We start from the raw sequence: 25,790 nt of genomic DNA on the forward strand, positions 1-25,790 counted from the left end.
GTTTTTAATTCCAAATAATTTGTGTTTCTTTTTTATGTAAGCCTGCCTGTGTGCAATACTAAATAATATATATTATAATATATAATACATTTATATAATATAAATATTATAATATATTATTATAGAGTTAAATAAGCTGCTTTTAAAAGTCTAAATAATTCTAAATAATTTTTTTATGTAAGCCTGTCTGTGTGCAATAATAAATATTATATATTAATTTGGCTTACTATATGTATAAAGTAGGGATGAGGGGTTTTATGCAGTGCAGGATTTTATTTTTTTCACGGGACTCAAGAATTCCTGGCTGCACCTCTGCTACTGATTATATAATAGGAAAATATGAACCATAATATCTTAATTTAGACAAAGTTACCGACTGTAAATGGTCGCTGCCTCGTCTTTATTGGTTATATATATATATATATATTTAAAAAAAAGGCCACCATGTTAGGACATTTTTGTCAACATAACAAAGTCCTTATTCAACATGCTTGATTCCCTCATTAACGATCATTCTATCCCGACTGCATGCACTCATCATGTAAACAAAGTTTCTCTGCTTTATGCGTTTTCGATGGCTTTAGCTTTACTGGACGTCTTCACCGTGCTGCTGGAAGACTTCTTCTCCATGGATTTAAAGGTGGTTGTGGTTGTGGTGGTCTTTTTCTGCACGGTCTGGTAGGTCTTCTTCCTGTGAAGGACTTCGGTAGCGTCCATGTTGATGTCCTGGCTGGTCTCCACTTGCTCTGACGTCTGTTGTTGTTGTTGTTGTTGTTGTTGTTGTTGTTGTTGTTCCATACGTTGCTGGTTGTGCACCTAAAAGATATTATTTTTAGGACGCCTCAACACATTGATTTTTTTTTAAATATGGTATGACAAATTCATACATGTTAGCAGGTTTGAACTAATATTGAAATGGTTCAAATTTCATTTGAACATGCATCAAAATTACAATTGAATGCATCACATAATCAGTTCACAGTTCCACATCTCCAAAAGGAGTAGGAAGAAGCAAAGCTTATTAAATTCTACCCCTCCATCTGGTATCCATCTTTTACAATCAGTAACTGTTACATTTGTTCACTTCCTGCTTTCCTAATATAGTTTAAGGGGTTTTTTTGTGTGTTTTTTTTTTTATTTAAAATTTTACATTTTTTTGTCCCGTACCGAAGTATTGGTGATATGACAATTTAATTTAATTTAATTTATTAAATTTAATTTGTTCACTTCCTGCTTTCCTATAGTTTAAGGGTTTTTTTGTGTTTTTTTAATTTAAAATTGTACATTTTTTTGTCCTGTACCAAAGTACTAGGTGATATGACTATTTTTATTTTTATTTTTATTTTTATTTTTATTTTTATTTTTATTTTTATTTTTATTTTTATTTTTATTTTTATTTTTATTTTTATTTACTTTAATTTAATTTAATTTATCCGCTTGGCAACAAGTGGCGATGTCCTCTCACCATCATCATCATGTGCTGGTACTTGGCGATGGCCTCATCGGCACTCACTCCCTCAGCCAGGCCCAGCTCGGCAGCCCGCCGAGCCAGCTCGGCTTTATGGGACCCGGGAGGGGTCCAGCCCGCTCCCCTGATCCAGTTCAAGTCCGACTTGTAGTTGACCTGCCGGAAAAAACGACGCGCTTATAAACAAACGTGATCATGTGATGGCGGCAATGATTCTTACATCGCTTTGCAGTTTATAGGCCTGCTTGGCGTGCTTGACGTTGAGCTGCTCGGGGTCACATGTGTAGTCGTGGAGTTTGCGGCGGTACGCCAAGTCGCTGGCCTGCTCCTGGCTCTTCTTGGCTAGCAAGAATTCCGGCTGGTCGGCGTGGATTTTGTACTTGGAACGCTCCTCCTTGGACTGCCGCTTGTATTCCAGGTTGCTCTGGAGCTTGCTGGCCGCCAGAGAGTGCACCATCTTGGGGTCGTCCTCCACGCAGCGGAGCCCCACTTGCTGGCCCTTGTCCCTCAGGTGCGACTCCTTGTAGTGGACCTGTTGAAGGACGGAGAATTGAATGCCTCAAATTTTAATTATTTTTAATTAATTTTAATTTAATGCATCAAACTAACACGGTATTTCATTAAAAGAACATAACAGTAAAATATGGTGGTGGCAGTCTGATGGTCTGGGCTGTTTTGCTGCTTCAAGACTATTGAGATGTTTTGCTGTGAGCTTATTGTGTGTCCTATTACATGTGGCGTCAAACTAACACGTTATTTCATTAAAAGAACATATCAACAGTAAAATATGGTGGCGGTAGTGTGATGGTGTGGGCTGTTTTGCTGCTTCAAGACTATTGAGATGTTGTGCGGTGAGCCTATTGTGTGTCCTATTTCATGTGGCGTCAAACTAACACGGTATTTCATTAAAAGAACATAATAGTAAAATATGGTGGTGGTAGTGTGATGTCTGGGCTGTTTTTTGCTGCTTCAAGACTATTAAAATGTTGTTGTGCTGTGAGCCTATTGTGTGTCCTATTACATGTGGCGTCAAACTAACACGTTATTTCATTAAAAGAACATATCAACAGTAAAATATGGTGGCGGTAGTGTGATGGTCTGGGCTGTTTTGCTGCTTCAAGACTATTGAGATGTTTTGCCGTGAGCTTATTGTGTGTCCTATTACATGTGGCGTCAAACTAACACGTTATTTCATTAAAAGAACATATCAACAGTAAAATATGGTGGCGGTAGTGTGATGGTCTGGGCTGTTTTGCTGCTTCAAGACTATTGAGATGTTGTGCTGTGAGCCTATTGTGTGTCCTATTACATGTGGCGTCAAACTAACACGGTATTTCATTAAAAGAACATAATAGTAAAATATGGTGGTGGTAGTGTGATGGTCTGGGCTGTTTTTTGCTGCTTCAAGACTATTGAAATGTTGTTGTGCTGTGAGCCTATTGTGTGTCCTATTACATGTGACGTCAAACTAACACGTTATTTCATTAAAAGAACATATCAACAGTAAAATATGGTGGCGGTAGTGTGATGGTCTGGGCTGTTTTGCTGCTTCAAGAATATTGAGATGTTTTGCCGTGAGCTTATTGTGTGTCCTATTACATGTGGCGTCAAACTAACACGTTATTTCATTAAAAGAACATATCAACAGTAAAATATGGTGGCGGTAGTGTGATGGTCTGGGCTGTTTTGCTGCTTCAAGACTATTGAGATGTTGTGCTGTGAGCCTATTGTGTGTCCTATTACATGTGGCGTCAAACTAACACGGTATTTCATTAAAAGAACATAATAGTAAAATATGGTGGTGGTAGTGTGATGGTCTGGGCTGTTTTTTGCTGCTTCAAGACTATTGAAATGTTGTTGTGCTGTGAGCCTATTGTGTGTCCTATTACATGTGACGTCAAACTAACACGTTATTTCATTAAAAGAACATATCAACAGTAAAATATGGTGGCGGTAGTGTGATGGTCTGGGCTGTTTTGCTGCTTCAAGAATATTGAGATGTTTTGCCGTGAGCTTATTGTGTGTCCTATTACATGTGGCGTCAAACTAACACGTTATTTCATTAAAAGAACATATCAACAGTAAAATATGGTGGCGGTAGTGTGATGGTCTGGGCTGTTTTGCTGCTTCAAGACTATTGAGATGTTGTGCGGTGAGCCTATTGTGTGTCCTATTACATGTGGCGTCAAATTAACACGGTATTTCCTTAAAAGAACATAATAGTAAAATATGGTGGTGGTAGTGTGATGGTCTGGGCTGTTTTTTGCTGCTTCAAGACTATTGAAATGTTGTTGTGCTGTGAGCCTATTGTGTGTCCTATTACATGTGGCGTCAAACTAACACGTTATTTCATTAAAAGAACATATCAACAGTAAAATATGGTGGCGGTAGTGTGATGGTCTGGGCTGTTTTGCTGCTTCAAGACTATTGAGATGTTGTGCGGTGAGCCTATTGTGTGTCCTATTACATGTGGCGTCAAATTAACACGGTATTTCCTTAAAAGAACATAATAGTAAAATATGGTGGTGGTAGTGTGATGGTCTGGGCTGTTTTTTGCTGCTTCAAGACTATTGAGATGTTGTGCGGTGAGCCTATTGTGTGTCCTATTACATGTGGCGTCAAACTAACACGGTATTTCATTAAAAGAACATAATAGTAAAATATGGTGGTGGTAGTGTGATGTCTGGGCTGTTTTGCTGCTTCAAGACTATTGAGATGTTGTGCGGTGAGCCTATTGTGTGTCCTATTACATGTGGCGTCAAACTAACACGGTATTTCATTAAAAGAACATAATAGTAAAATATGGTGGTGGTAGTGTGAGGGTGTGGGCTGTTTTTTGCTGCTTCGAGACTATTGAGACGTTGTACTGTGAGCCAAAACTGCTCAAGATGCTAACCGACAGCTTTGAAACCTTCAGGATTCGGACACTCACATCGCTGGCGATTTCTCTGGAGGCCTTAGCTGTTTGGAACGGGATGGCATCTAACCTCAAGTCGTAGCCCAGAGTCTTCACCTGCTCTCCGGAAGCCTTGTAGACTTTCTACACGGCGACAAGGACACACAAAAAACTGTTGAGGAAGTCAAATCATGTGCGTATATTTGATTTTTATTTTACGTCGCTAATTTGCCGGGCGTTCATCTTGGCTCGGACAAAATCTGGATCATCCGGATGTAAGGTGTATTTGTTCATGTCGTCATTCCTTCCTAATTTGTACAGCCTCTGGATTAAGAAGTGGGAATTGTCGGGATTATATTTATATTCGTTGATTGTTTATTTGTTTTTATTGTGTTGACGCTACCTCGCTACACTGTTGATAGCTCGTCTTAGCGTGGACGATATCGGGGGAGTCGGTCACTGAGGTGAACTTCAGGCTGTCCGGCAGCTGGCGATACCTTTTCTGCACGAAGAAAAAAATAATAAAACAAAATGGCTACTGCTTTGTTTTTTTTCGATAAAAGCTGTAAAAAAAAAAAAAACTTACATCACTAATGAGTTCTCCCGCCTTCCTCGCCGACTCCAGCTGAGGCGCACCCACGCCATCCCAGGCCACGCCCTTCATGAAGTTCAAGTCCGACTTGTAGCGTTTCTAAACAGGAAGTGGTCAAATCATCATCACACGTCTTTTGTTATTACTTCTTTTACGTCGGTCTCACCTCACTCTGAAGGTCGTAAGCCTTTTTCGCCCATTTGACCTTCATGTCATCGGGAAGCACCGTGTATCGGTGCAGCCTCTTTCTGTAGTCCTGATCGCTGGCCAGGGATTGAGCGTTTTTAGCCGTGACGAGGTGGACCATATCCGGGGTCAAGTGGTAGCGGGCGGTAGTAGTCAGAGCATCCTTGCGGTATTCCTGGTTGCTGGCCAGTCGTCCCGCTTGGAGGTAGTGGAGCAGGTATGTGTCGTCAGAAATGCTTTGGGCGCCGATGTGCTTCCCTTTTTCCATGACGTGGTTGTGTTTGTACAGGTACTGCGGACGGAGACCAGAAATAATCATCACTGGTGTGGAAAAAAAAACAAAATCTTGATCTTACGTCACTGGCGATGCCCGTGGAGGTCTTGGCAGCCTGGAATGGGATGTCCTGCATGGTGAGCTTGTAGCCCTGAGCCCTCAGAGTGTGCCAGGACTCTCGGTACTTAATCTGGAGAGCAAACATTGTCAGGTTTGGTATTGGTAATGATTTTATTTCATTTGAACATGCATCAGATTACAATTGAATGCATCCCATAATCAGTTCACAGTTCCACATGTCCAAAAGGAGTAGGAAGAAGCAAAGTTTATTAAATCCTACCCTTCCATCTGGTACTTTTACAATTACTAACTGTTACATTTGTTCACGTCCTGCTTTCCTAATTTAATTTAATTTAATTTAATTTAATTTAATTTAATTTAATTTAATTTAATTTAATTTAATTTAATTTAATTTAATTTAATTTCATTTAATTTCATTTAATTTCATTTAATTTCATTTAATTTCATTTAATTTCATTTAATTTCATTTAATTTCATTTAGAAAGCAGGAAGTGAACAAATGTAACAGTTACTGTTACAGTTACTGAAAAGCAGGAAGTGAACAAATGTAACAGTTACTGTTACAGTTACTGAAATTTAATTTAATTTAATTTGGAAAGCAGGAAGTGAACAAATGTAACAGTTACTGTTACAGTTACTGAAATTTAATTTAATTTAATTTGGAAAGCAGGAAGTGAACAAATGTAACAGTTACTGTTACAGTTACTGAAAAGCAGGAAGTGAACAAATGTAACAGTTACTGTTACAGTTACTGAAATTTAATTTAATTTGGAAAGCAGGAAGTGAACAAATGTAACAGTTACTGTTACAGTTACTGAAATGTAATTTAATTTAATTTGGAAAGCAGGAAGTGAACAAATGCAACAGTTACTGTTACAGTTACTGAAAAGCAGGAAGTGAACAAATTTAACAGTTACTGTTACAGTTACTGAAATTTAATTTAATTTAATTTAATTTATGAGGTGATATAAGCATCCAATACCATAATGGGTACCATAGTAAGTGTCAATATAGTGATATATATAGCACATCATGACTGGTTCAAGACTCTTCATCCTTGTATTTAGCAAACATCAACTGCTTGTATTGTTTCTTGAATTGGCTCGTTAGTTTGAAGATGAACTATATCAGCAAGTTGAAATATTTGTGATTTTAGAAATAAGGAGTTAGTATGTTCACTGTAGGCGGCATTATGAATTATCCTTACTGACCTTTTTTTTGCAGTACATAGATTGCTTAGTAGGATTTGGACAAAATCGCAGACCAAAGTCGCGGGTACCTCGCTAAAGTTGGCCGCATTGATCTTAGCTTGAGTGATCTCCGGTCTCTCGGCCGTGATGGTGTAGTTGTGGCGGTCGCTCACCCCTTTCTCTTTGTATAAACGCTATAAGAGTCATAAGTCATTTTTCATCATTACTGTTGTTATACTATTTGCTACATCGAAGCTAATGTTTACCTCATTTGTGATGCGCCCACTGAGTTTTGCATGGACGATATCAGGGGAGTCTGCGACAGAAGTGTGCTTGAAGTTGTAAGGCTGCTGCCGATACTTTTTCTAACACGGGACAGACATCAAAAATGTATGCTAGCATGTCTTTTATGTCGACAATTTCATTAAAATCGATCTTACATCACTGATGAGGTCGGTAGCCTTCCTCGAGCCTTCAATTTGCAGGGCTCCGGTAGCGATCCATGCGGCACCCCGTAAATAGTTGAGGTCAGAACGATATAGTCTCTGTAGAAGAACCCAAAATGTTGCAATCTGACGCATTAAAGTTCAATCAGTGATGTTTTTTTAACGTGTGTATTACCTCGCTCTGTAGAGCGTATGCTTTCTTCGCCGCCTGGACCTTCATGTCGTCAGGCAGGGACGTATACTGATGCAGAGTGAGCCGGTAATCCTGATCGCTGACAAGAGACTGGGCCTTCTTGGCGTGGGCCACCTCCATCATGTCCATGGGAAGGTGGAACTTGGAGAGATCTTTGGTTGACTCCTTCTTGTACTTAATCTGTACGGTGACAAGAAGATTGTAGTTTTTTTTTGGGTAATTTTTTGAAGGTCTATGATGGATAAACACTTACGTCACTTTGTAGCTTGTTGGCGTAAACGGAGTGAGACATATTCAAGTCGTCCTGAAGCCCCCTCAGACTGATCATCTTCCCTTTGCTCTTCTCAAACTGCTCTTTGTATTTTTGCTAGAATGACAAAGATGGACGCTTAAATTAAAATCAGTCTAGTCCGTAGACTACTTAAGACCGAGACACTAAACACACTCAAAGACTTTGAGGGGCTAACAAATAAGGTCGTATACCATACACTCTTGAACAAGAACCTCCTGAAGATGGATCATGGATGGGTTTTCCAGCATGACAATGACCCAAAAGATAGCGCCAAGACTCAAGAAGAAGCACGCAAAGATCCTGTTGTGGTCTCGCCATTCTCAATCCGGACCTCAATCCTATATAAAAACCATGGAGCTGAAAATTCCATCCAGTTCCAGAGATCAAATCATTATTTCCAGTCTGCACGGTGGCCGAGTGGTTAGCGCGCAGACCTCACAGCTAGGAGACCCCGGTTCAATTCCACTCTCTGCCATCTCTGTGTGGAGTTTGCATGTTTTCTCCGGTTTTACTCCGGTTTCCTCCCACATTCCAAAAACATGCTAGGTTAATTAGCGACTCCAAATTGTCCATAGGTATGAATGTGAGTGTGAATGGTTGTTTGACTATATGTGCCCTGTGATTGGCTGGCTGGCCACCAGTCCAGGGTGTACCCCGCCTCTCGCATGAAGAAGACAGCTGGGATAGGCTCCAGCACCCCTGTGACCCTCGTGAAAATTACTGCATATATAGCTACAGTACTACAGTAAGAGTATTGTGCTGCATCAACCAGACAATACACTACCAATGTATGATGCAGAATATTAACCAACAAAAAAAAAAACTCAGTCGTATGAATGTGAGTGTGAATGGTTGTTTGTTTATATTGTGCCCTGTGATTGGCTGGCCACCAGTCCAGGGTGTAAGAAGACAGCTGGGATAGGCTCCAGCACCCCTGTGACACTCGTGAAAATGAATGAATGAATAAAAATGGCTGCTGGAATGTAAATACATATACTGCATATATAGCTACAGTACTACAGTAAGAGTATTGTGCCGCATCAACCAGACAATACACTACCAATGTATGATGCAGAATATTAACCAACTACTAAGCGAACTCAAAAGACTCAGTCAGTGGTATGAATGTGAGTGTGAATGGTTGTTTGACTATATGTGCCCTGTGATTGGCTGGCCACCAGTCCAGGGTGTATACCGCCAGCTGGGATAGGCTCCAGCACCCCATAAGCGTTAGAAAATGAATGAATTAAATCATTATGTATGTATAATTTAGTGTCAAGTTCTACCAGGAAGTAACACACAGAAAACAAAAATGGCGGCAACAATAAATGAATCTCACATCACTGAGGATGTCAGCTGACGCTTTGGCAGACTGGAAGGGAATCGCATCGAGGCGTAGTTTGTATCCACCGTCGCGTAATCTTGTCCAAGATTCCTTGTAACGACTCTGAAAGCATAAAGTTTCAACTCATAGACGGTGTACTCAACATGTGGATCGCAAGCGTTGACTTTACCTCGCTGATGTTCATGGAGTTGATCTTGGCCTGCACAAACTCGGGCAGCTCCTCACTGAGAGTGTATTTATGCTTCATGTTTTCTCCCTTTTCTCTGTACAACCTCTGTGAACGCACAAGCGCAGTCAGACCTCCATTTTAGTTCTCAGAACTTTATGTTATGTTCATTAATGCCGCACCGAGTACTTACATCGATGGCCAGTTTGTTGCTAAGTTTGGCCTGAACCATCTCTGGGGTGTCTTCGACACTGGTGAACCTCAAGGCGCTAACATCCTGACGATACTTTTTCTACAAGGAACGTGCGTTTATTCAGTTTGGAGAAGATGGAGGAAACATGGTATTACCGTAACCACGCCATACCACAATATAGCTAATCGATAGCTAGCTTAATAGCTTCATGCTGTATGAATTAATTTCTATAGCCTCACATGTTCAAGTATGTTTACCAAAAAGTTAGCAAGGTTACTAGCTTGATCAATATATAGCTTTTGTTATTATTGTCTTCAACAGTCTAAGTATTTATAGTGGCACAATCTGTTCAAGCTAGATTTTTTATGTTAGCAAAGCAGCTAGCTAGATCAATAAAAAAGATAGCTCTTGTTATTGTTGTGTTTTCGTGTTTAAATTAATTTTTATAGCTTCTAAATCTGTTCAAGCTACCAAGTAGCTCGTATTAATTAGAGATGAACGGCTAAATCTTTTTGTTGGTGTGTTTTGCTTTTTAAATTAATGAATTGGCAGCTTCAAAAACTGTTCAAGATAACTTGCTACAGCGCTAGCTAGGTAGCTACGTCGGTCAGAAGGTAAATAGACATTGTAAATCATAATGCTGTTTGAAGTTAAGAACAAATATGTATATACTCATAATCTGTTCGAGCTAGTTTGCTAGAGCGCTAGCTAGGTAGCTAGCTAAAGCGACATGTAGGTACATCGGTCAAGGTAAATCGACATTGTAAATCATAATGCTAAGTTTTGCTGTTCGAATTAAGAACTATTTTTTATATACTCATAATCTGTGCTAGCTAGTGTGCTAGAGCGCTAGCTAGGTAGCTAGCTAAAGCGACATGTAGGTACGTCGGTCAGAAGGTAAATAGACATTGTAAATCATAATGCTATGATTTTCTGTTCGAATTAAGAACAAATTTTTGTATCCTCATAATCTGTACTAGCTAGTTTGCTAGCGTGCTAGCTAGATAGCTAGCTAGAGCGACATGTAGGTACATCGGTCAGAAGGTAAATAGACATTGTAAATCATAATGCTATGATTTTCTGTTTGAATTAAGAACAAATTTGTATATCCTCATAATCTGTACTAGCTAGTTTGCTAGTATGCTAGTTTGCTAGCGTGCTAGCTAGATAGCTAGCTAGAGCGGCATGTACCTACGTCGGTCAGAAGGTAAATAGACATTGTAAATCATAATGCTATGATTTTCTGTTTGAATTAAGAACAAATTTTTGTATCCTCATAATTTGTACTAGCTAGTTTGCTAGCGTGCTAGCTAGATAGCTAGCTAGAGCGACATGTAGGTACGTCGGTCAGAAGGTAAATAGACATTGTAAATCATAATGCTATGATTTTCTGTTTGAATTAAGAACAAATTTGTATATCCTCATAATCTGTACTAGCTAGTTTGCTAGCGTGCTAGCTAGATAGCTAGCTAGAGCGACATGTACCTACGTCGGTCAGATGGTAAATAGACATAGTAAATCATAATGCTATGATTTGCTGTTCGAAATAAGAACATATTTTTATATACTCGTAATCTGTACTAGCTAGTTGACATGATTTTCTGTTTTAATTAATTAATTTTTATATTCTCAAAATCTGTTCAGGCTAGCTTGCTAGAGCGCCAGCTAGGTAGCTACGTCGGTCAGAAGGTAAATAGACATTGTAAATCATAATGCTATGATTTGTTCAAATTAAGAACAAATTTTTATATACGCGTAATCTGTACTAGCGAGTTGACATGATTTGCTGTTTTAATTAATTTTTGTATTCTTAAAATATGTTCAGGCTAGCTTGTTAGAGCGCCAGCTAGGTAGCTAGCAACAGTCAGAAGGTAAATAGACATAGTAAATCATAATGCTATGATTTGTTCGAATTAAGAACACATTTTTATATACTCATAATCTGTACTCGCTAGTTGACATGATTTTCTGTTTTAATTAATTAATTTTTATATTCTTAAAATCTGTTCAGGCTAGCTTGCTAGGTAGCTAGCAACAGTCAGAAGGTCCTATAAAGGCACACAGTAAAACCATTTTTTTGCCATGTTTGCTATTTTAATGCATTAATGAATCTTTCTAGCCTCAAAATACGTTAAGTTTGCTAGCTGGGTAATATAAGCCCTTGACCGCATTAGCAAAGTTACTGCACACTAAAACTAAAAAACGTGTTCCGAGAACTTCTTAGGTATTAGGTGGAAAAGTGTTACGATGCAACCAAACACTGTAAGGTCCCTTGTTAAAGCTGATACTTAACCTAATTTTTTAGCGTTTATGGGATGTCCTTTGCTCTTTAAATAAATTCTTACCTAAGTCGTAAAACTTGCACGTTATGTGCCTTCACTCAAACACTTAGCCTTAGTGTCGCTCTAACCTGCAATGCATTTTCCCGCATAGGATTACCTCGCTGACAAGCTCTCCGGCTTTTTTGGCCTGCTGGACATCCAAAGACTTTGATGCCTCCCAGCCGACTCCCTTCATCCAGTTCAGATCGGAACGGTACAATTTCTAAGCACAGACACACACAAACATATTCATTTTAATTTTTTTCTAAAGTAGTAAAGACTTGACTTTCCGCCCGTAAAACTGACATCACTTTGGAGTCCGTAGGCCTTTTTTGCCCAGGAGACGTTCAAGTCCACCGGCAGTGTCGTGTACTCATGGAGGAACGTTCTGTAGTTGATGTCGGTTGCCAGGTCCTGGGCTTTTTTGGCATGGCTGATGTTTAGCATATCCAGAGACACACTGTCGGATTTAAAAAAAAAAAAAACAAAACGCATCAGACACTGTGTTCCCCTTTGAGACTTGAGATTGCAGGAATAGAAGACCTCAAACGGAATGTAGTATATTATTTCATGTCATAATGTAGTTCTTACTTAAACTGGGTTTTGGTGTCCTCGTAATTCTTCTTGTAGTAGCGGTCACTTTGTAGTTTGGTAGCTAGAGCCGAGTGAGCCATTTGAGAGTCATCACTCACCGACTTTATTCCGATCACCTTGCCTTTGTTTCTCTCGTACTGTGCTTTGTATTTGATCTGCACGGGGACAAAGCGGGAAAACATCTCACTGGGAATACAGTAAATGGGAAGTTCGGTGGTTGAATGCAATGAACCAAGCAACTTTGACCCCATATATCTAAAAATTTGATATTTAGGTGCTTACTATTGGTTTGCATGTATTGGTTTTTCTGGGGGAAAACAATTCTCGAAGAAAATATTGTATTAACGTATGAAATTTAGCATTAATCCTGATTCAGATTTCAGTTTTTGCGGTGTTACTCCAAGTCATACTCATTTGATTGTTGCAAATACATAGTAAATAACGATGCCAAAATGTTGGTATTAACATAACCCATAGAATTTTTTTTTTTTTTAAATTTAAAAATTTTTTGCCCCGTACCGAAGTACTAGGTGATATGACAATTTAATTTAATTTAATTTAATTTAATTTAATTTAATTTAATTTAATTTAATTTAATTTAATTTAATTTAATTTAATTTAATTTAATTTAATTTAATTTAATTTAATTTAATTTAATTTAATTTAATTATACATTTATTCATTTTCTACCGCTTTTTCCTCACGAGGGTCGCTGGGGTGCTGGAGCCTATCCCAGCTGTCTTTGGGCGAGAGGCGGGTTACACCCTGGACTGGTGGTCAGCCAATCACAGGGCACATATAGACAAACAACCATTCACACTCACATTCATACCTATGGACAATTTGACAGAACCTCATACTTCAGTATGTGGCAAAATTTAATTTAATTTAATTTAATTAGATTACAATTGAATGCATCCCATAATCAGTTCACAGTTCCATATGTCCAAAAGGAGTAGGAAGAAGCAAAGCTTATTAAATCCTACCCCTATCTGGTACTTTTATAATCAGTAACTGTTACATTTGTTCACTTCCTGCTTTCATAATATAGTTGAAGTTTTAAGAAAATATTTAATTTAATTTAATTTAATTTAATTGAATTTAATTGAATTTAATTTAATTTAATTTAATTTAATTTAATTTAATTTAATTTAATTCGTACTCGTTTGATTGTTTGCAAATACGCGGTAAATAACAATACCAAAATGTCGGTATAAACATAACCCATAGAGTTTTACAACAATCTCCACTATGAAAGGTCATACACGAGAATAACTCACATCACTGGCCAGGTCTCTTTTAGCTTTGGCGGTGAGAATGGAAAGCGAGTCCAGTCGGAGTTCGAAACCCTTTTCCCGTTGCTTCTCCCATTGGCTTTTGTAGACTTTCTGGAATTGAAAGAAAACAGATAATCCAATTTCAGTCAATGCGTTGACTGAGGAGGTGCGCTAATCGAAGTTTTAATTCGCTAAGTCTAAACTTTAATTAGCTGACTCGAACTCCGTTACGGCGCTAACTTACACCACTGAGAAGGTCGGCGTTAGCCTTTGCTTGTTGGAATAGCGGCTCATCGTTTGTCATGGTGTACTGGTGGATCATCTGCTCTGTGTTTGCTTTGTACGCCAACTGAAAGGTACAATTAGATCAATTAATCAATTAATCAAGAACAAAACTATGTGTGACCATACGTCGCTCTGCAGTTCTTGGCTTTTCTTGGCATGTTTGATGGAGAGGTTGTCGGCCACTTGGGTGAACTTGATGCTGTCCACTTTTTGGCGATATTTAGTCTGCAAAAGTACACACGTACGACATAAACAATGCAATATTGCAATCCTAAGTAAGCTAACTCACAGACTTAAACACCGAAACTGACATCACTAAGCAGATCGCCGGCTTTCTTGGCTTGAGTGACGTCGAGGCACCCTTCCGTCTCCCAGCCCACGCCCTTCATCCAGTTCAGGTCTGAGCGGTATTGGTTCTAATGAGCAGAAGGGAGAGATGGAGGTCAGGACTGCCAAGTTATGTCACACACAACATGGTAGTTTTGCTAAGTGCTTAAGGGATGAGTTGGTCCAGACTGTAGACCAGGGGTCTCAAACTCAATTTACTTGGGGGCCACTGGAGCTTTGGTCTGGGTGAGACTGGAGACTTTCCCCCCCCCCAAAAAACGCATTTATTAAAAACAAAAAAATTAAAAAAACTTCCAATTTTCTACAAGAAAACTTACTTTTTATTTTTCTACACAAAATAAGATGAAAAATAAATAAACAAATCAAGAATAAAGAAAATCAATCAGTAATACATAAATATAATAATAATAATAAAATGGCAAATAATAAAAACTTAAGAAACCATATATAGCTGGTGGGTAGACAAATTATTTTTTTCACATTAAAATGAACAAAGCATTATTAGAGCCCTGTAGACATGACAAAACACGACTATAGTCACATTTATACTATATTTTTATTTACAACATATTGCGCAACTGCAGGGTCTTGAGACACATGCAAACTAGAGAGCTAGCGACCTAAACGGTAGCCTTCAATGTTATTTCCTTTAAACTTAAATAGCCAAAAACGTACCACTTCCACACGGATAGGGAGGATAACTATTAACAGTTATTTAACCTTTAACATGAACATAAATCAAACGTAATAATTTTTTCTGGGTACATGATACCATACAGCATCCATATCAAACATTAAACTTTCATATCAAGGCGGCGGCCTCAAAATAGCGTCCTGCGGGCCACATTTGGCCCGCGGGCTGTGTGTTTGAGACCCCTGTGTTAATACAATATTTTCTTTGAGAATTTTTTTTCCCAGAAAAAAAAATACATGCAAAACCAATAGTAAGCACCAAAATATATATTTTTTTTAGATATATGGGGTCAAAGTCGCTTGGTGCTTTGAGACCCCTGTTTGAGACCCCTGCCGTAGACTTTCTTACCTCACTTTGCAGGGAGTACGCCTTTTTGGCCTGCTGGACCTTGATGTCGTCTGCCATGACGGTGTAGTCGTGGAGCCTGGTGCGATATTCCAGGTCGCTAGCCAACGCTTGGGCCTTCTTAGCATGACTCAGATTGACCATATCCATGGGTAAGCTGTACTGGGCTTGGGTCTCCTTGGAGCCCTTTTTGTACGCAATCTGGGGGGGAACAGGTCACCTGTGTGAGTCAACTTGTTGCGGCCAATGGGAATGCGATTCAGCACGCTTACGTCACTGAACATTTTGGCCACTTGAAGTGAGTGGAGAGTCTTGGAGTCACTCACGTTGACGCCCACCGCCATTTCCTTGTTCTTTAGATAGTTTTCCTTGTATTTAATCTGAAAACATACATAATACTCATCGTAAATCGTGCAACGCTATCTGGCTTCGATTGCTTTTCTTACATCGCTAGCGAGGTCTCTGGAAGCCTTCGCTGTTTTGACGCTAAGATCGTCCACGCCGATGTCGCAGGCTTTGGATTTAGTCTTCTCCCACTCTTCTTTATATTTAATCTGGAATAATATGTGAACAGTGAATACATGTTTATGAATTTGGGAAAAGGGGGTACTTACATCACTGCATAAGGCGGCATTGTCTTTGGCCATTTTGATTTGGGGCAGGTCTTGGGAGAGTGTGTACAGGTGCTTGGACTTCTCATAGTCCGCTTTGTAATTGAGCTGAGAACAAACAGTAAAAACAGCATTTTTTTTTTTTTACAGTTTAAGTCATTTATTCCACTTTTATGGAAGCCCGTTTCAGTCACTGAAAAAAAAGTGATCCCAATGGTAAATCATTCATTCATTTTCTACCATTTATCCTCATGAGGGTCGCGGGGATGCTGGAGCCTACCCCAGCTGTCTTCGGGCGAGAGGCGGGGTACACCCTGGACTGGTGGCCACCCAATCACAGTGCACATATAGACAAACAACCATTCACACTCACATTCATACCACTTACTGAGTCTTTTGAGCTTGCATAGTAGTTGGTTAATATTCTGCATCATACATTGGTAGTGTATTGTCTGGTTGATGTGGCACAATACTCTTACTGTAGTACTGTAGCTATATATGCAGTATATGTATTTACATTCCAGCAGCCATTTTTATTCATTCATTCATTCATTTTCACGAGGGTCACCGAGGTGCTGGAGCCTATCCCAGCAGTCTTCTTCAGGCGAGAGGCGGGGTACACCTTGGACTGGTTGCCAGCCAATCACAGGGCACATATAGACAAACAACCATTCACACTCACATTCATACCTATGGACAATTTGGAGTCGCTAATTAACCTAGCATGTTTTTGGAATGTGGGAGGAAACCGGAGTACCCGGAGAAAACCCACGCATGCACGGGGATTTAACTCGGGTTTCCTAGCTGTGAGTCCTGCGCGCTAACCACTCGACCGCCGTGCAGCCCTGAAAGTCAAAATTATGAGTTAAAAAGTCAAAATTACGAGTTAAAAAGTCAAAATTATGAGTTAAAAAGTCAAAATTATGAGATCAAAAGTCAAAATTACGAAATACCAACTGCACACAGGTGCCACAGGTTGCCGCCCTTCTTCACTTGGCAAAAATGGCGACACAATTGTAGGCAAGTTGGGTATCCTACTGACCAAGAATGCGACCACGGACGACTTATTAAACACGTTACGAACATCAAACATTTACAACAGACACATATTTATGACTTTTTAGCTCGTAATTTTGACTTTATATCTCATAATTATGACTTACCATTGGGATAACTTTTTTTTTCAGTGGCGGAAACTGGCTTCCATACACTTTTTCCGGTGTGCAGATCAGCCCTATTCCACCGATTGACTAGTCGATTCCCGTTGACTATACATTCATAAAATGGCCATCATGTGTCGGACCTTTGCTGAAGATTCTTAGCATCAGAACGTGCCAATCATGGATAGAATCTTTAGCTAGCATTTTTGCAGTAGAACCTTAAAAACATTCTAAGCGCTGCTCATATAGCCGATCATTGACGAGCTCACATTGCTGATGAGTTGAGCGTTTTTCTTTGCCAGGAGGATCTCCGGTGTATCTGTCACTGGACTGTACTTGACTTGGTCAATGTGCTGCCTGTAGTTCTTCTGCAGGGGAAAATAACCCAACAGACCATTATGTTACATTAGGAACTTATATCGTCTTATAATACGAATAGAACTTACGTCTTTTAATGGGTCCAGTTTCCTTTGGCTGCGGTATCCTGGTGTTAGCGTGGCCTGGTAGGTGTATTCGCCTTGATCTTGGTCGTGACCCTGTTTATATGTGATCTAGATTATATAAGAGATATATTCTGTTGTGAACTGCTTGTTACAAAACATTAATATATCGATACACAGGATCAACGAGGCTTACGTCGCTGGCCAGCTTCCTGGCTTTCATGGCGTGCATGGTCTTCTTATCGATTCCAGAGTCCTCGTAATGGCCCTTCATGTCGCTGGTGTATTTCTCTTTATATTTGTTCTTTTAACATAAACAATTTATTAAAGTTTGACACTCATTGCTCCCTTGTGGCAATACTTACGTCACTTGTGAATTTAGCCACTTTGGTAGCATTCTGGAACTGCGGTGTCTCGCAGAAATTGATGCTGTGACCTCTGCTGTTCTCCAGGTCTTTCTTATACTCCACCTGTTGGACAGGACAGGAGTATGGATATGTTTTCTACAGAAAAACTGAAGGTTGTGGAGGCCACTTTGATACATGATGTACATTATGGTAATGGTAATGGTTTTATTTCATTTGAACATGCATCAGATGACAATTGAATGCATCCCATAATCAGTTCACAGTTCCACATGTCCAAAAGGAGTAGGAAGAAGCAAAGCTTATTAAATCCTACCCCTCCATCTGGTACTTTTACAATAAGTAACTGTTACATTTGTTCACTTCCTGCTTTCATAATATAGTTTAAGTTTTTAAAAAATTAATTTAATTTAATTTAATTTAATTTAATTTAATTTAATTTAATTTAATTTAATTTAATTTAATTTAATTTAATTTAATTTAATTTAATTTAATTTAATTTAATTTAATTTAATTTAAAACACAAACTATATTATGAAAGCAGGAAGTGAACAAATGTATCCCAGCTGTCTTTGGATGAGAGGCGGGGTACACCCTGGACAGGTGGCCAGCCAATCACAGGGCACATATAGACAAACAACCATTCACACTCACATTCATACCTATGGACAATTTGGAGTCGCTAATTAACCTAGCATGTTTTTGGAATGTGGGAGGAAACCGGAGTGCCCGGAGAAAACCCACGCAAGCACGGGGAGAACATGCAAACTCCACACAGAGATGGCCGAGGGTGGAATTGAACCCTGGTCTCCTAACTGTGAGGTCTGCGCGCTAAGCACTCGACCACCGTGCCGCAAATTAAATTAAATTAAATTAAATTAAATTAAATTAAATTAAATTAAATTAAATTAAATTAAATTAAATTAAATTAAATTAAATTAAATTAAATTAAATTATTGTTTCTTGAATTGGCTCATCGTTGTGTATTGTTTGAAGTTCTTACTCAATCCATTCCATAGTTTGATTCCACATACATACGTACATATTAAAGACGACAAAACCTATCAAATGTAGGTCGATTTAAGCTAAGCTATCAAAACATAAACATGTGCCAAGAGGGTTTTTAGACTGTGAGCCAAAAATATAGCCCCTGTATCACAAACAAGCATTCCTGGGTATTGAATATACAGTAAAATGACACCACCAGTGACGGGTCAACATCACATGGAGTCAGTCGAGGCAAAGAGATGACACAAAGGAGACTAATAGCTAACATGGCTAGCATGTCATTGTTCAGAATAGACAGACCCTCAAGCCGTGTGAGGCCTTGGTGTTAAAGCTGGCATGTCATGGATGCTAGACGTCCATTTTGCCATTTTTTTGGTGGCACGGTGTCCGAAACACACACACACACACACACGAGTGAGACCTCACCTCGCTGACAAGCTTGTTGATTTTCCTGGCGTTCTTCAAGGTCAGGTTCTCCTCAGAGGTCAGACTGTGGTAATGTGATGTACCCTTCATTTTATTTAAGTCTTTTCTGTATTTCAGCTGTAGAATACATGGAAAAAAAGATGGCGGGGATTTATAATAATTGACAAGGCCGGGTGATGCATGGAGAAAAATCAATAATGCTCGATATTTTGAAGCCACACCTCCTTTTATACTTACATCACTGGCGTTTTCCTGAGCCTTCTTCGCTAAATAATAACCAGGCGTTATCATCGCAGGAAAGCTTCCTTTGCCTCGCTGCTGCTCGTACTCTTCGGTGTAGGCGATCTACATAAAAAAATTACAACTTCACCTTTGAAGTTACAATTTTTACCCTTGAATTAAAAAAATATATAAAATAAAAATATATATAAATATATTTTTATTTTATTTTATTTTATTTTATTTTATTTTATTTTATTTTATTTTATTTTATTATTAATTTATATAAATATATATAAATATAAAAAAATATAAAAAAATAAAAATAAAAAAAAACACCTGGCTGATGTGTTCTGCGTTCTCTCTGGCGTGGACCAATTCAGCCGCCGCCGCGTCAGCGCTGGCTTTGCCCTTAATTTCCTGCTCGTACATCTGACGGTATTTTATCTGTTCAGACGAGGAAAATATTGAAAACTGATGACAAGCTTCAAATCTTTAAATATTTACAGTAATGAATATGTATTTTTATTCTTACATCGCTAGCCTGTTCTGAGGCTTTTTTGGACATCTTGTATCCTGGTGTGAGATGTGCAGGGAAGCTTCCTTTGCCACGATGTTGCTCGTAGTCCTCTGTGTAGGCATACTGCAGTAGAAGTATATTTATTATTAATAATTAATTATTATTATGATCCTGTTCTTTTGTTGTTGTAAACCTGAAATCTCCTCTTGTGGGATTAATAAAGTCATATGCATTTTATCTTATCTTAATCACATGAGCAAGGTATTTGAAAAGTTGTTATATACTGTATAACTGTAATCATAACTTGGACTGCATGAGAAAGTATCTTTAAACACATGGTGTTATTAAGTATATTGTACAGAAAAAAAGCAGCAACAGAACCAATGTTGTAACGGCAAGCAGATGCTAGGTTCATTGTAAACAACAAAATATGGCAAGTTTAACACTGATGACTTTGACAACAGGAGGTTCCCTACAGCCACAGCCACCTCACAGTTATTTACTTCTAGCGAAACCAAAATGTGTATTTTGTATTGAATGTGGAGCATTCATTCATTCATTTTCTATGCCGCTTATAATCACAAGGGTCGCGGGGGGTGCTGGAGCCTATCCCAGCTGTCTTAGGGCGAGAGGCGGGGTACACCCTGGACTGGTGGCCAGCCCAATCACAGGGCACATATAGACAAACAACCATTCACACTCACATTCATACATTCTGGAGTACTCAGAGAAACTGCAAATGCCACACAGAGATGGTTGAGGGTGGAATCGAACTCGGGTTTCCTAGCTGTGAGGCCAGTGCGCTAACCACTCAACCACCGTGCAGCTGAATATGGAGCAAAAATTTAAAAAAAAAATGATATAAAACTGCATTAATGGTGTAACAGTACTTGTGAAGTCCCGCAGGGACTTGTATTGGAGCTCTATTTGTTTGTATTAAGATGTAATATTCTACACTGATTATTGTTGTTTTTTTTAAATAACACAAGACATTGTGAAATGAATAGAAGTAGTTATTATAAGGGTAATTGTAAAGCAGCACACAGAGATGGCCGAGGGTGGAATCAAACCCGTGTCACCTAGCTGTGAGGCCTGTGCGCTAACCACTCAACCACCGTGCAGCCGAATATGGAGCAAAAATTTTTTTAAAAATGATATAAAACTGCATTAATGGTGTAACAGTACTTGTGAAATCCCGCAGGGACTTGTATTGGAGCTCCATTTGTTTGTATTAAGATGTAATATTCTACACTGATTGTTGTTGTTTTTTTTAAATAGCACAAGACATTGTGAAATGAATAGAAGTAGTTATTATAAGGGTAACCTAATTGTAAAGCGGCACGAGGGTGGAATCGAACTCGGGTCTCTTGGCTGTGAGGCCAGTGCGCTAACCACTCAACCACCGTGCAGCTGAATATGGAGCAAAAATTAAAAAAAAAATGATATAAAACAGCATTAATGGTGTAACAGTACTTGTGAAGTCCCGCAGGGACTTGTATTGGAGCTCCATTTGTTTGCATTAAGATGTAATATTCTACACTGATTGTTGTTGTTTTTTTTAAATAACACAAGACATTGTGAAATGAATAGAAGTAGTTATTATAAGGGTAACCTAATTGTAAAGCGGCAGCCACATAAAAAGGGCGAATGACTCACATCGCTGACAATCTGTCCTTGCTTCTTGGCCAGAATCACCTCAGGGGGGTCGACAAAGGCAGTGTACTTTGAAACTCTCTCCTCGTGTCCTTTTTTATATTCAAGCTGTAGGGATAGAACACACAGAGTTCCACGTCGGCTCCCAGACACGCATATTTAATGAACTAAAGTGAAACTTTTAAGTACATTGCTAGCCAAAGTGTTGGCGTTCTTCACAGCCTGGTATCCCGGTGTGATCATGGCGGGGAAGCTGCCTTTGCCTTTGGACTGCTCGTACTCTTCTGTGTACTTTATCTATAAAAATAGTACAAGGTCATTCGTTTTTTTTTTTATAAAATAATCATTAAGATGTGTGATTAGTCATCGTTAAGGTTGTCTACTTACGTCACTGACAGTCTTCTGCGCCTGGGACATAGTTACTATTTCCTGGTTGGTCACCATGCCGGAGTACCATGACTGTTGCTGGGAGAACTCGGACTGAGACTTGAAGGCCTGTTTGAATGAAGAAGTCTTTAAATTTGGTGGTTTGGTGTACAAAGTCACCATAATTACTTCATTTCACGAAAAAAGGGGGTTGAGGTTCCTGAAGATATGAACTAATATTTTGGATTTAGAACTCCCTCTAACTGGCGCAATAAAGGCCAATGGGAGCTCACCTGGTCTGCCATCTGATTGGCTAGACGAGCCCTCTCCAGCTCCATGGACTTCATGTCACAGTGGAAGGTGGACATAAAACGATCGCCATCTTCACGATACTTCAGCTACAAAGTGCACATAGACCACAAAACGTTAAAGCCAAAACCAGCAAACGTGTTTGCACAAGCGCACACACGACATGTGCCGAGGCTGCGGATCCTTTTTTGGGAATTTGAGGATTGACTTGACTTGAAACAGGAAGTAGCATTTACAGATGGAGTCCCTCAGAGTTCTTTATTGGGGCCTCATTGGTTTCTGACATAATGTAATCTCCAGTCCGTAACTATCACTTCTATAGAAAGACTTTTTATCTGTTAACATTTTCAAAGGGAATATTGTTTTTTGGAGTTGATCCCAATTGGAAGACGGCTCATGATTCTCCGGAATGAGCCCAAGTTCAACATTAAATGAGTTTCAGAAAATATATTTGACACTTGACCATATAATCTGCATAAATGTTTTTTTAGATAGTACAGTTTCAGTCATACAAAAAGGCTTGTGGGGCACCACAGGGTCCTGTGTCGGGGCCTTGTCAGTTTTTGATATGGTGTGTGGAGTTTGCATGTTCTCCCCGTGCATGCGTGGGTTTTCTCCGGGTACTCCGGTTTCCTCTCACATTCCAAAAACATGCTAGGTTAATTAGCGACTCCAAATTGTCCATACGTATGAATGTGAGTGTGAATGGTTGTTTGTCTATATGTGCCCTGTAATTGGCTGGCGACCAGTCCAGGGTGTACCCCGCCTCTCGCCCAAAGACGATAGGGATAGGCTCCAGCACCAGGAAAAGCGGTAGAAAATGAATGAAGTATTTTCAGGGCAAGATTCAGTTTTTGGAGTTCACCCCAATGGAAACATGTTATTCCAGATGGCAAAATAGACTAAAAAACAAGTGGGAATAAAGTTCAGATGTGTTTTCGATAAGAATTTTTGACAATTGATCCCAAAATCTGTATAAAAACCTGAAATAAAACTTTGTTTGTCATAGTAACTAGCTTGTGGGGTCCCACACAGCTCTGTGTTGGAGCCTCATTGATTTGTAACATTATGTAATAGTGTCTTTGCTTATTCCGAGTGGCAAAATAGACTAAAAAACAAGTGGGAATAAAGTTCAACAGTGTTTTTAAAAAATAGTTTTTGAGAATTGATCCCAAAATCTACAAAAAACCTGAAATAAAACTTTGTTCTCCATAGTAGATAGCTTGTGGGGTCCCACAGAGCTCTGTGTTGGATCCTCATTGATTTGTAACATTATGTAATAGTGTCTTTCAGTCCAAATTTGCTGGATGAGAAGTCGACCACCATTTTAAATATCAACATGTTAACACTCTAAACCTCTCTGGAGACATACAGTAGCTGATGAGCCTTGCTAGCCTGCTGCTAATATAAGTAGGCTATCTCACTTGGACTTTAAGACAGAGCCAGAATAGGACAGACAGGAACAGGTGGAGGAGAGGAAGCAATGCCAGGCTATCCTTTTTTTTTTTTTTTTTACCCCCCCAGTGTATAATTTTAGCCACCTGAAGCATAAAGTGGGCTAAAGCGAAGTCACTGAAATAACCCCAGGCGCACTCTCCATTCCACATGGCTGCCGTCACCAAAGAAAAGATGTAATGGAGTCCCTTTTTAAATTGAAGAAATTTGACCGTAAAACTTGTGAAATGCAGAATTATCCAAGCCCTCCCCTGAGGACATAGAATAGTATGACCCAAAAGTGATCGTTTGCAGAGATAGTATCTTCTGTTAGACTGTCAACACTCACACCTCGATGGGAGACAACATGACATCATCTCCTCACCTCGCTGCTAGCCTCGCTCTGTTTCTTGGCGTTGATGTTGATGGGCGTCTCGTACACGCTGGTGAAGGTGTTGTTCCTCGGGTTGTGTCTGCGGGCGAAGTTGTTAAATGAAATGAGTCGGCGGAGGGCTTACGTGGAGAAAGACGAGATTCGGGAATACTCACACTGAGCAATACGGCCTCTTCTTGTGACTGACAAAGTTATTAGCCGTCAGCACCATTTTGCAGATGTCGCAGTGAAAACAGGCTTTGTGCCAGTTCTACAAAGGATAAATGACATCATAATGTCAGAAGGAGGTCGGAAATATGATTTTCATCTGAACATATCGAATTGTTGACATCCAGGCATGCTTTAAAGGTGACAAATTCTTACTTATATTTGACTTTTTTGGACAATTGTAGTATGCAGCTGCCATAAATGCCCCCCGGACTGCACTTTGGGCACCCTTGGTTTGTTAAAAACCTGGTTGTTCATTGACTTGACTACATTAAAGGTGTTGTAGATACTCCAATATGGATGTTATTCAAATGCTCAAATGTAGATTTTACAAAGAGGGTTAGTAAAATCTACATTAAAATAATATTTTTTACAGTATTTTTTACAATATAAAAAATATTTTTTACAGTTGAATTCAAAATTACTTAAAGTAATTTTTTCAAAATTACTTAAAGTATTTTTTTACAGTTGAATTCAAAATTACTTAAAGTAATACTGTAAAAAATATTTTTTTTACTTTAGTATTTAGAACCCTTAAAATGTGCTATTGCAACAACAAAAACAAACAACAAAAAAGTGACAACAAAATAAGATCAATAACTATTTGCCATGAGTTATATCAATTTTAAACAAACACAATATGAAACATGAATACATTTATTTTGAAAAAGAAAAGTAGTACTTAATACTTTAATTTTTTTATGTGTCAAAATCAGAATAGAAACCTGCTGGTAATACCTGATCAATGCAGTTGATCTTCTCCGCTGGGTACACCACAAACCCACACCTTGCACAAGATTGCATGTTGCGTTCTTTATCCTTTCCTCCTTCCAGAAAAAGAAAATCAACTTTTTTTTAGGGAAACCAACCAAAGTCCCTCCTGGACAGTCCAGAGTGATTCTCTGCTCGTGGTAAACTTATCTCAGCGACTGCTCCTGTGCCACTCTTACATGACACCATATCCCATGATTGGACCCCCCCCCCCACCCTGCTCTTTGCACAAATGCTAGACGACTCTTAGACACAGCTGTCTGTCTGCAGGAGGAGAGACAGTGTCCACATGTCAATGTATATGTGTAATGATCCCTCATTGGACAATTAGGTCAACTTCCAGGAGCTTGTTATGACACACAGGAGCGGGTGACGTGGTACTGCACATTGTACAGTAGCTATACATAGGTGCTTTATCAACTTTAGTAACTAATACAAGCACTTTCTTACAATGATTTTACTGGCAAAATTATGTTATACTGTATAATATTCTAATTATTTTTCTTAAAGTAATATTTTATTTATTATATATATATATTTTTTTATTATACCTTTATTTACCCAGACAAGCAATTTAAGAACAAATTCTTCTTCTTATTACATATATATGTAATGTGACCCGCAGAGCATTTCCATATAATGCTCAGAATGTGGGTCTTTTTTTTAATATAAACTGTTTTTAACTTGTTTTTCATGCTTATTCATACCGTTCCAATATGGC

At 38.9% G+C, this 25,790-nt stretch overlaps 1 protein-coding gene across 2 annotated transcripts; it reads right to left on the reverse strand.

The window, feature by feature from the left end:
* Nucleotides 1-29: 29 nt before the first annotated feature.
* On the reverse strand, nt 30-25,237 carry nrap (nebulin-related anchoring protein). 2 transcript variants are annotated; one of them, XM_058061685.2, is made up of 43 exons: nt 25,037-25,237; nt 24,247-24,341; nt 24,083-24,170; nt 22,248-22,352; nt 21,976-22,083; nt 21,778-21,885; nt 21,592-21,696; nt 19,951-20,058; nt 19,755-19,862; nt 19,434-19,541; nt 19,197-19,313; nt 17,763-17,867; nt 17,594-17,701; nt 17,404-17,508; nt 17,227-17,325; nt 15,801-15,905; nt 15,633-15,740; nt 15,459-15,566; nt 15,190-15,387; nt 14,111-14,215; nt 13,926-14,024; nt 13,759-13,863; nt 13,518-13,625; nt 12,235-12,392; nt 11,950-12,103; nt 11,762-11,866; nt 9,323-9,421; nt 9,133-9,237; nt 8,958-9,065; nt 7,580-7,693; nt 7,309-7,506; nt 7,128-7,232; nt 6,954-7,052; nt 6,777-6,881; nt 5,499-5,606; nt 5,123-5,434; nt 4,951-5,055; nt 4,768-4,866; nt 4,584-4,688; nt 4,401-4,508; nt 1,689-2,000; nt 1,466-1,624; nt 30-816 (listed from the first exon to the last, which is right to left on the reverse strand). In XM_058061685.2, exons 1-43 carry the CDS (start codon nt 25,100-25,102, stop codon nt 562-564), a joined length of 5,382 nt encoding a protein of 1,793 aa, XP_057917668.2. In that variant the 5' UTR covers nt 25,103-25,237; the 3' UTR covers nt 30-561. The 2 variants fall into 2 exon arrangements, with proteins under 2 accessions (XP_057917668.2, XP_057917669.2); XM_058061686.2 differs by lacking the exon at nt 22,248-22,352.
* Nucleotides 25,238-25,790: the final 553 nt, after the last annotated feature.

The sequence above is a fragment of the Doryrhamphus excisus genome, unplaced genomic scaffold, assembly GCF_037039965.1.
Source record: "Doryrhamphus excisus strain RoL-2023G ecotype Guam unplaced genomic scaffold, RoL_Dexc_Guam_v1.1 HiC_scaffold_24, whole genome shotgun sequence".
Lineage (NCBI taxonomy): Eukaryota > Metazoa > Chordata > Actinopteri > Syngnathiformes > Syngnathidae > Doryrhamphus > Doryrhamphus excisus.

Excerpts from the sequence above, each read along its gene's own strand:
- nrap (XM_058061685.2), bottom strand. The coding sequence starts at position 25,102 with ATGCAATCTTGTGCAAGGTGTGGGTTTGTGGTGTACCCAGCGGAGAAG. Across the intron at positions 14,025-14,110 it reads CCGGCGATCTGCTTAGTGAT|ACTAAATATCGCCAAAAAGT; the intron begins GTCAGTTTCGGT and ends GTACTTTTGCAG. Across the intron at positions 2,001-4,400 it reads CCAGAGAAATCGCCAGCGAT|GTCCACTACAAGGAGTCGCA; the intron begins GTGAGTGTCCGA and ends GTCCTTCAACAG.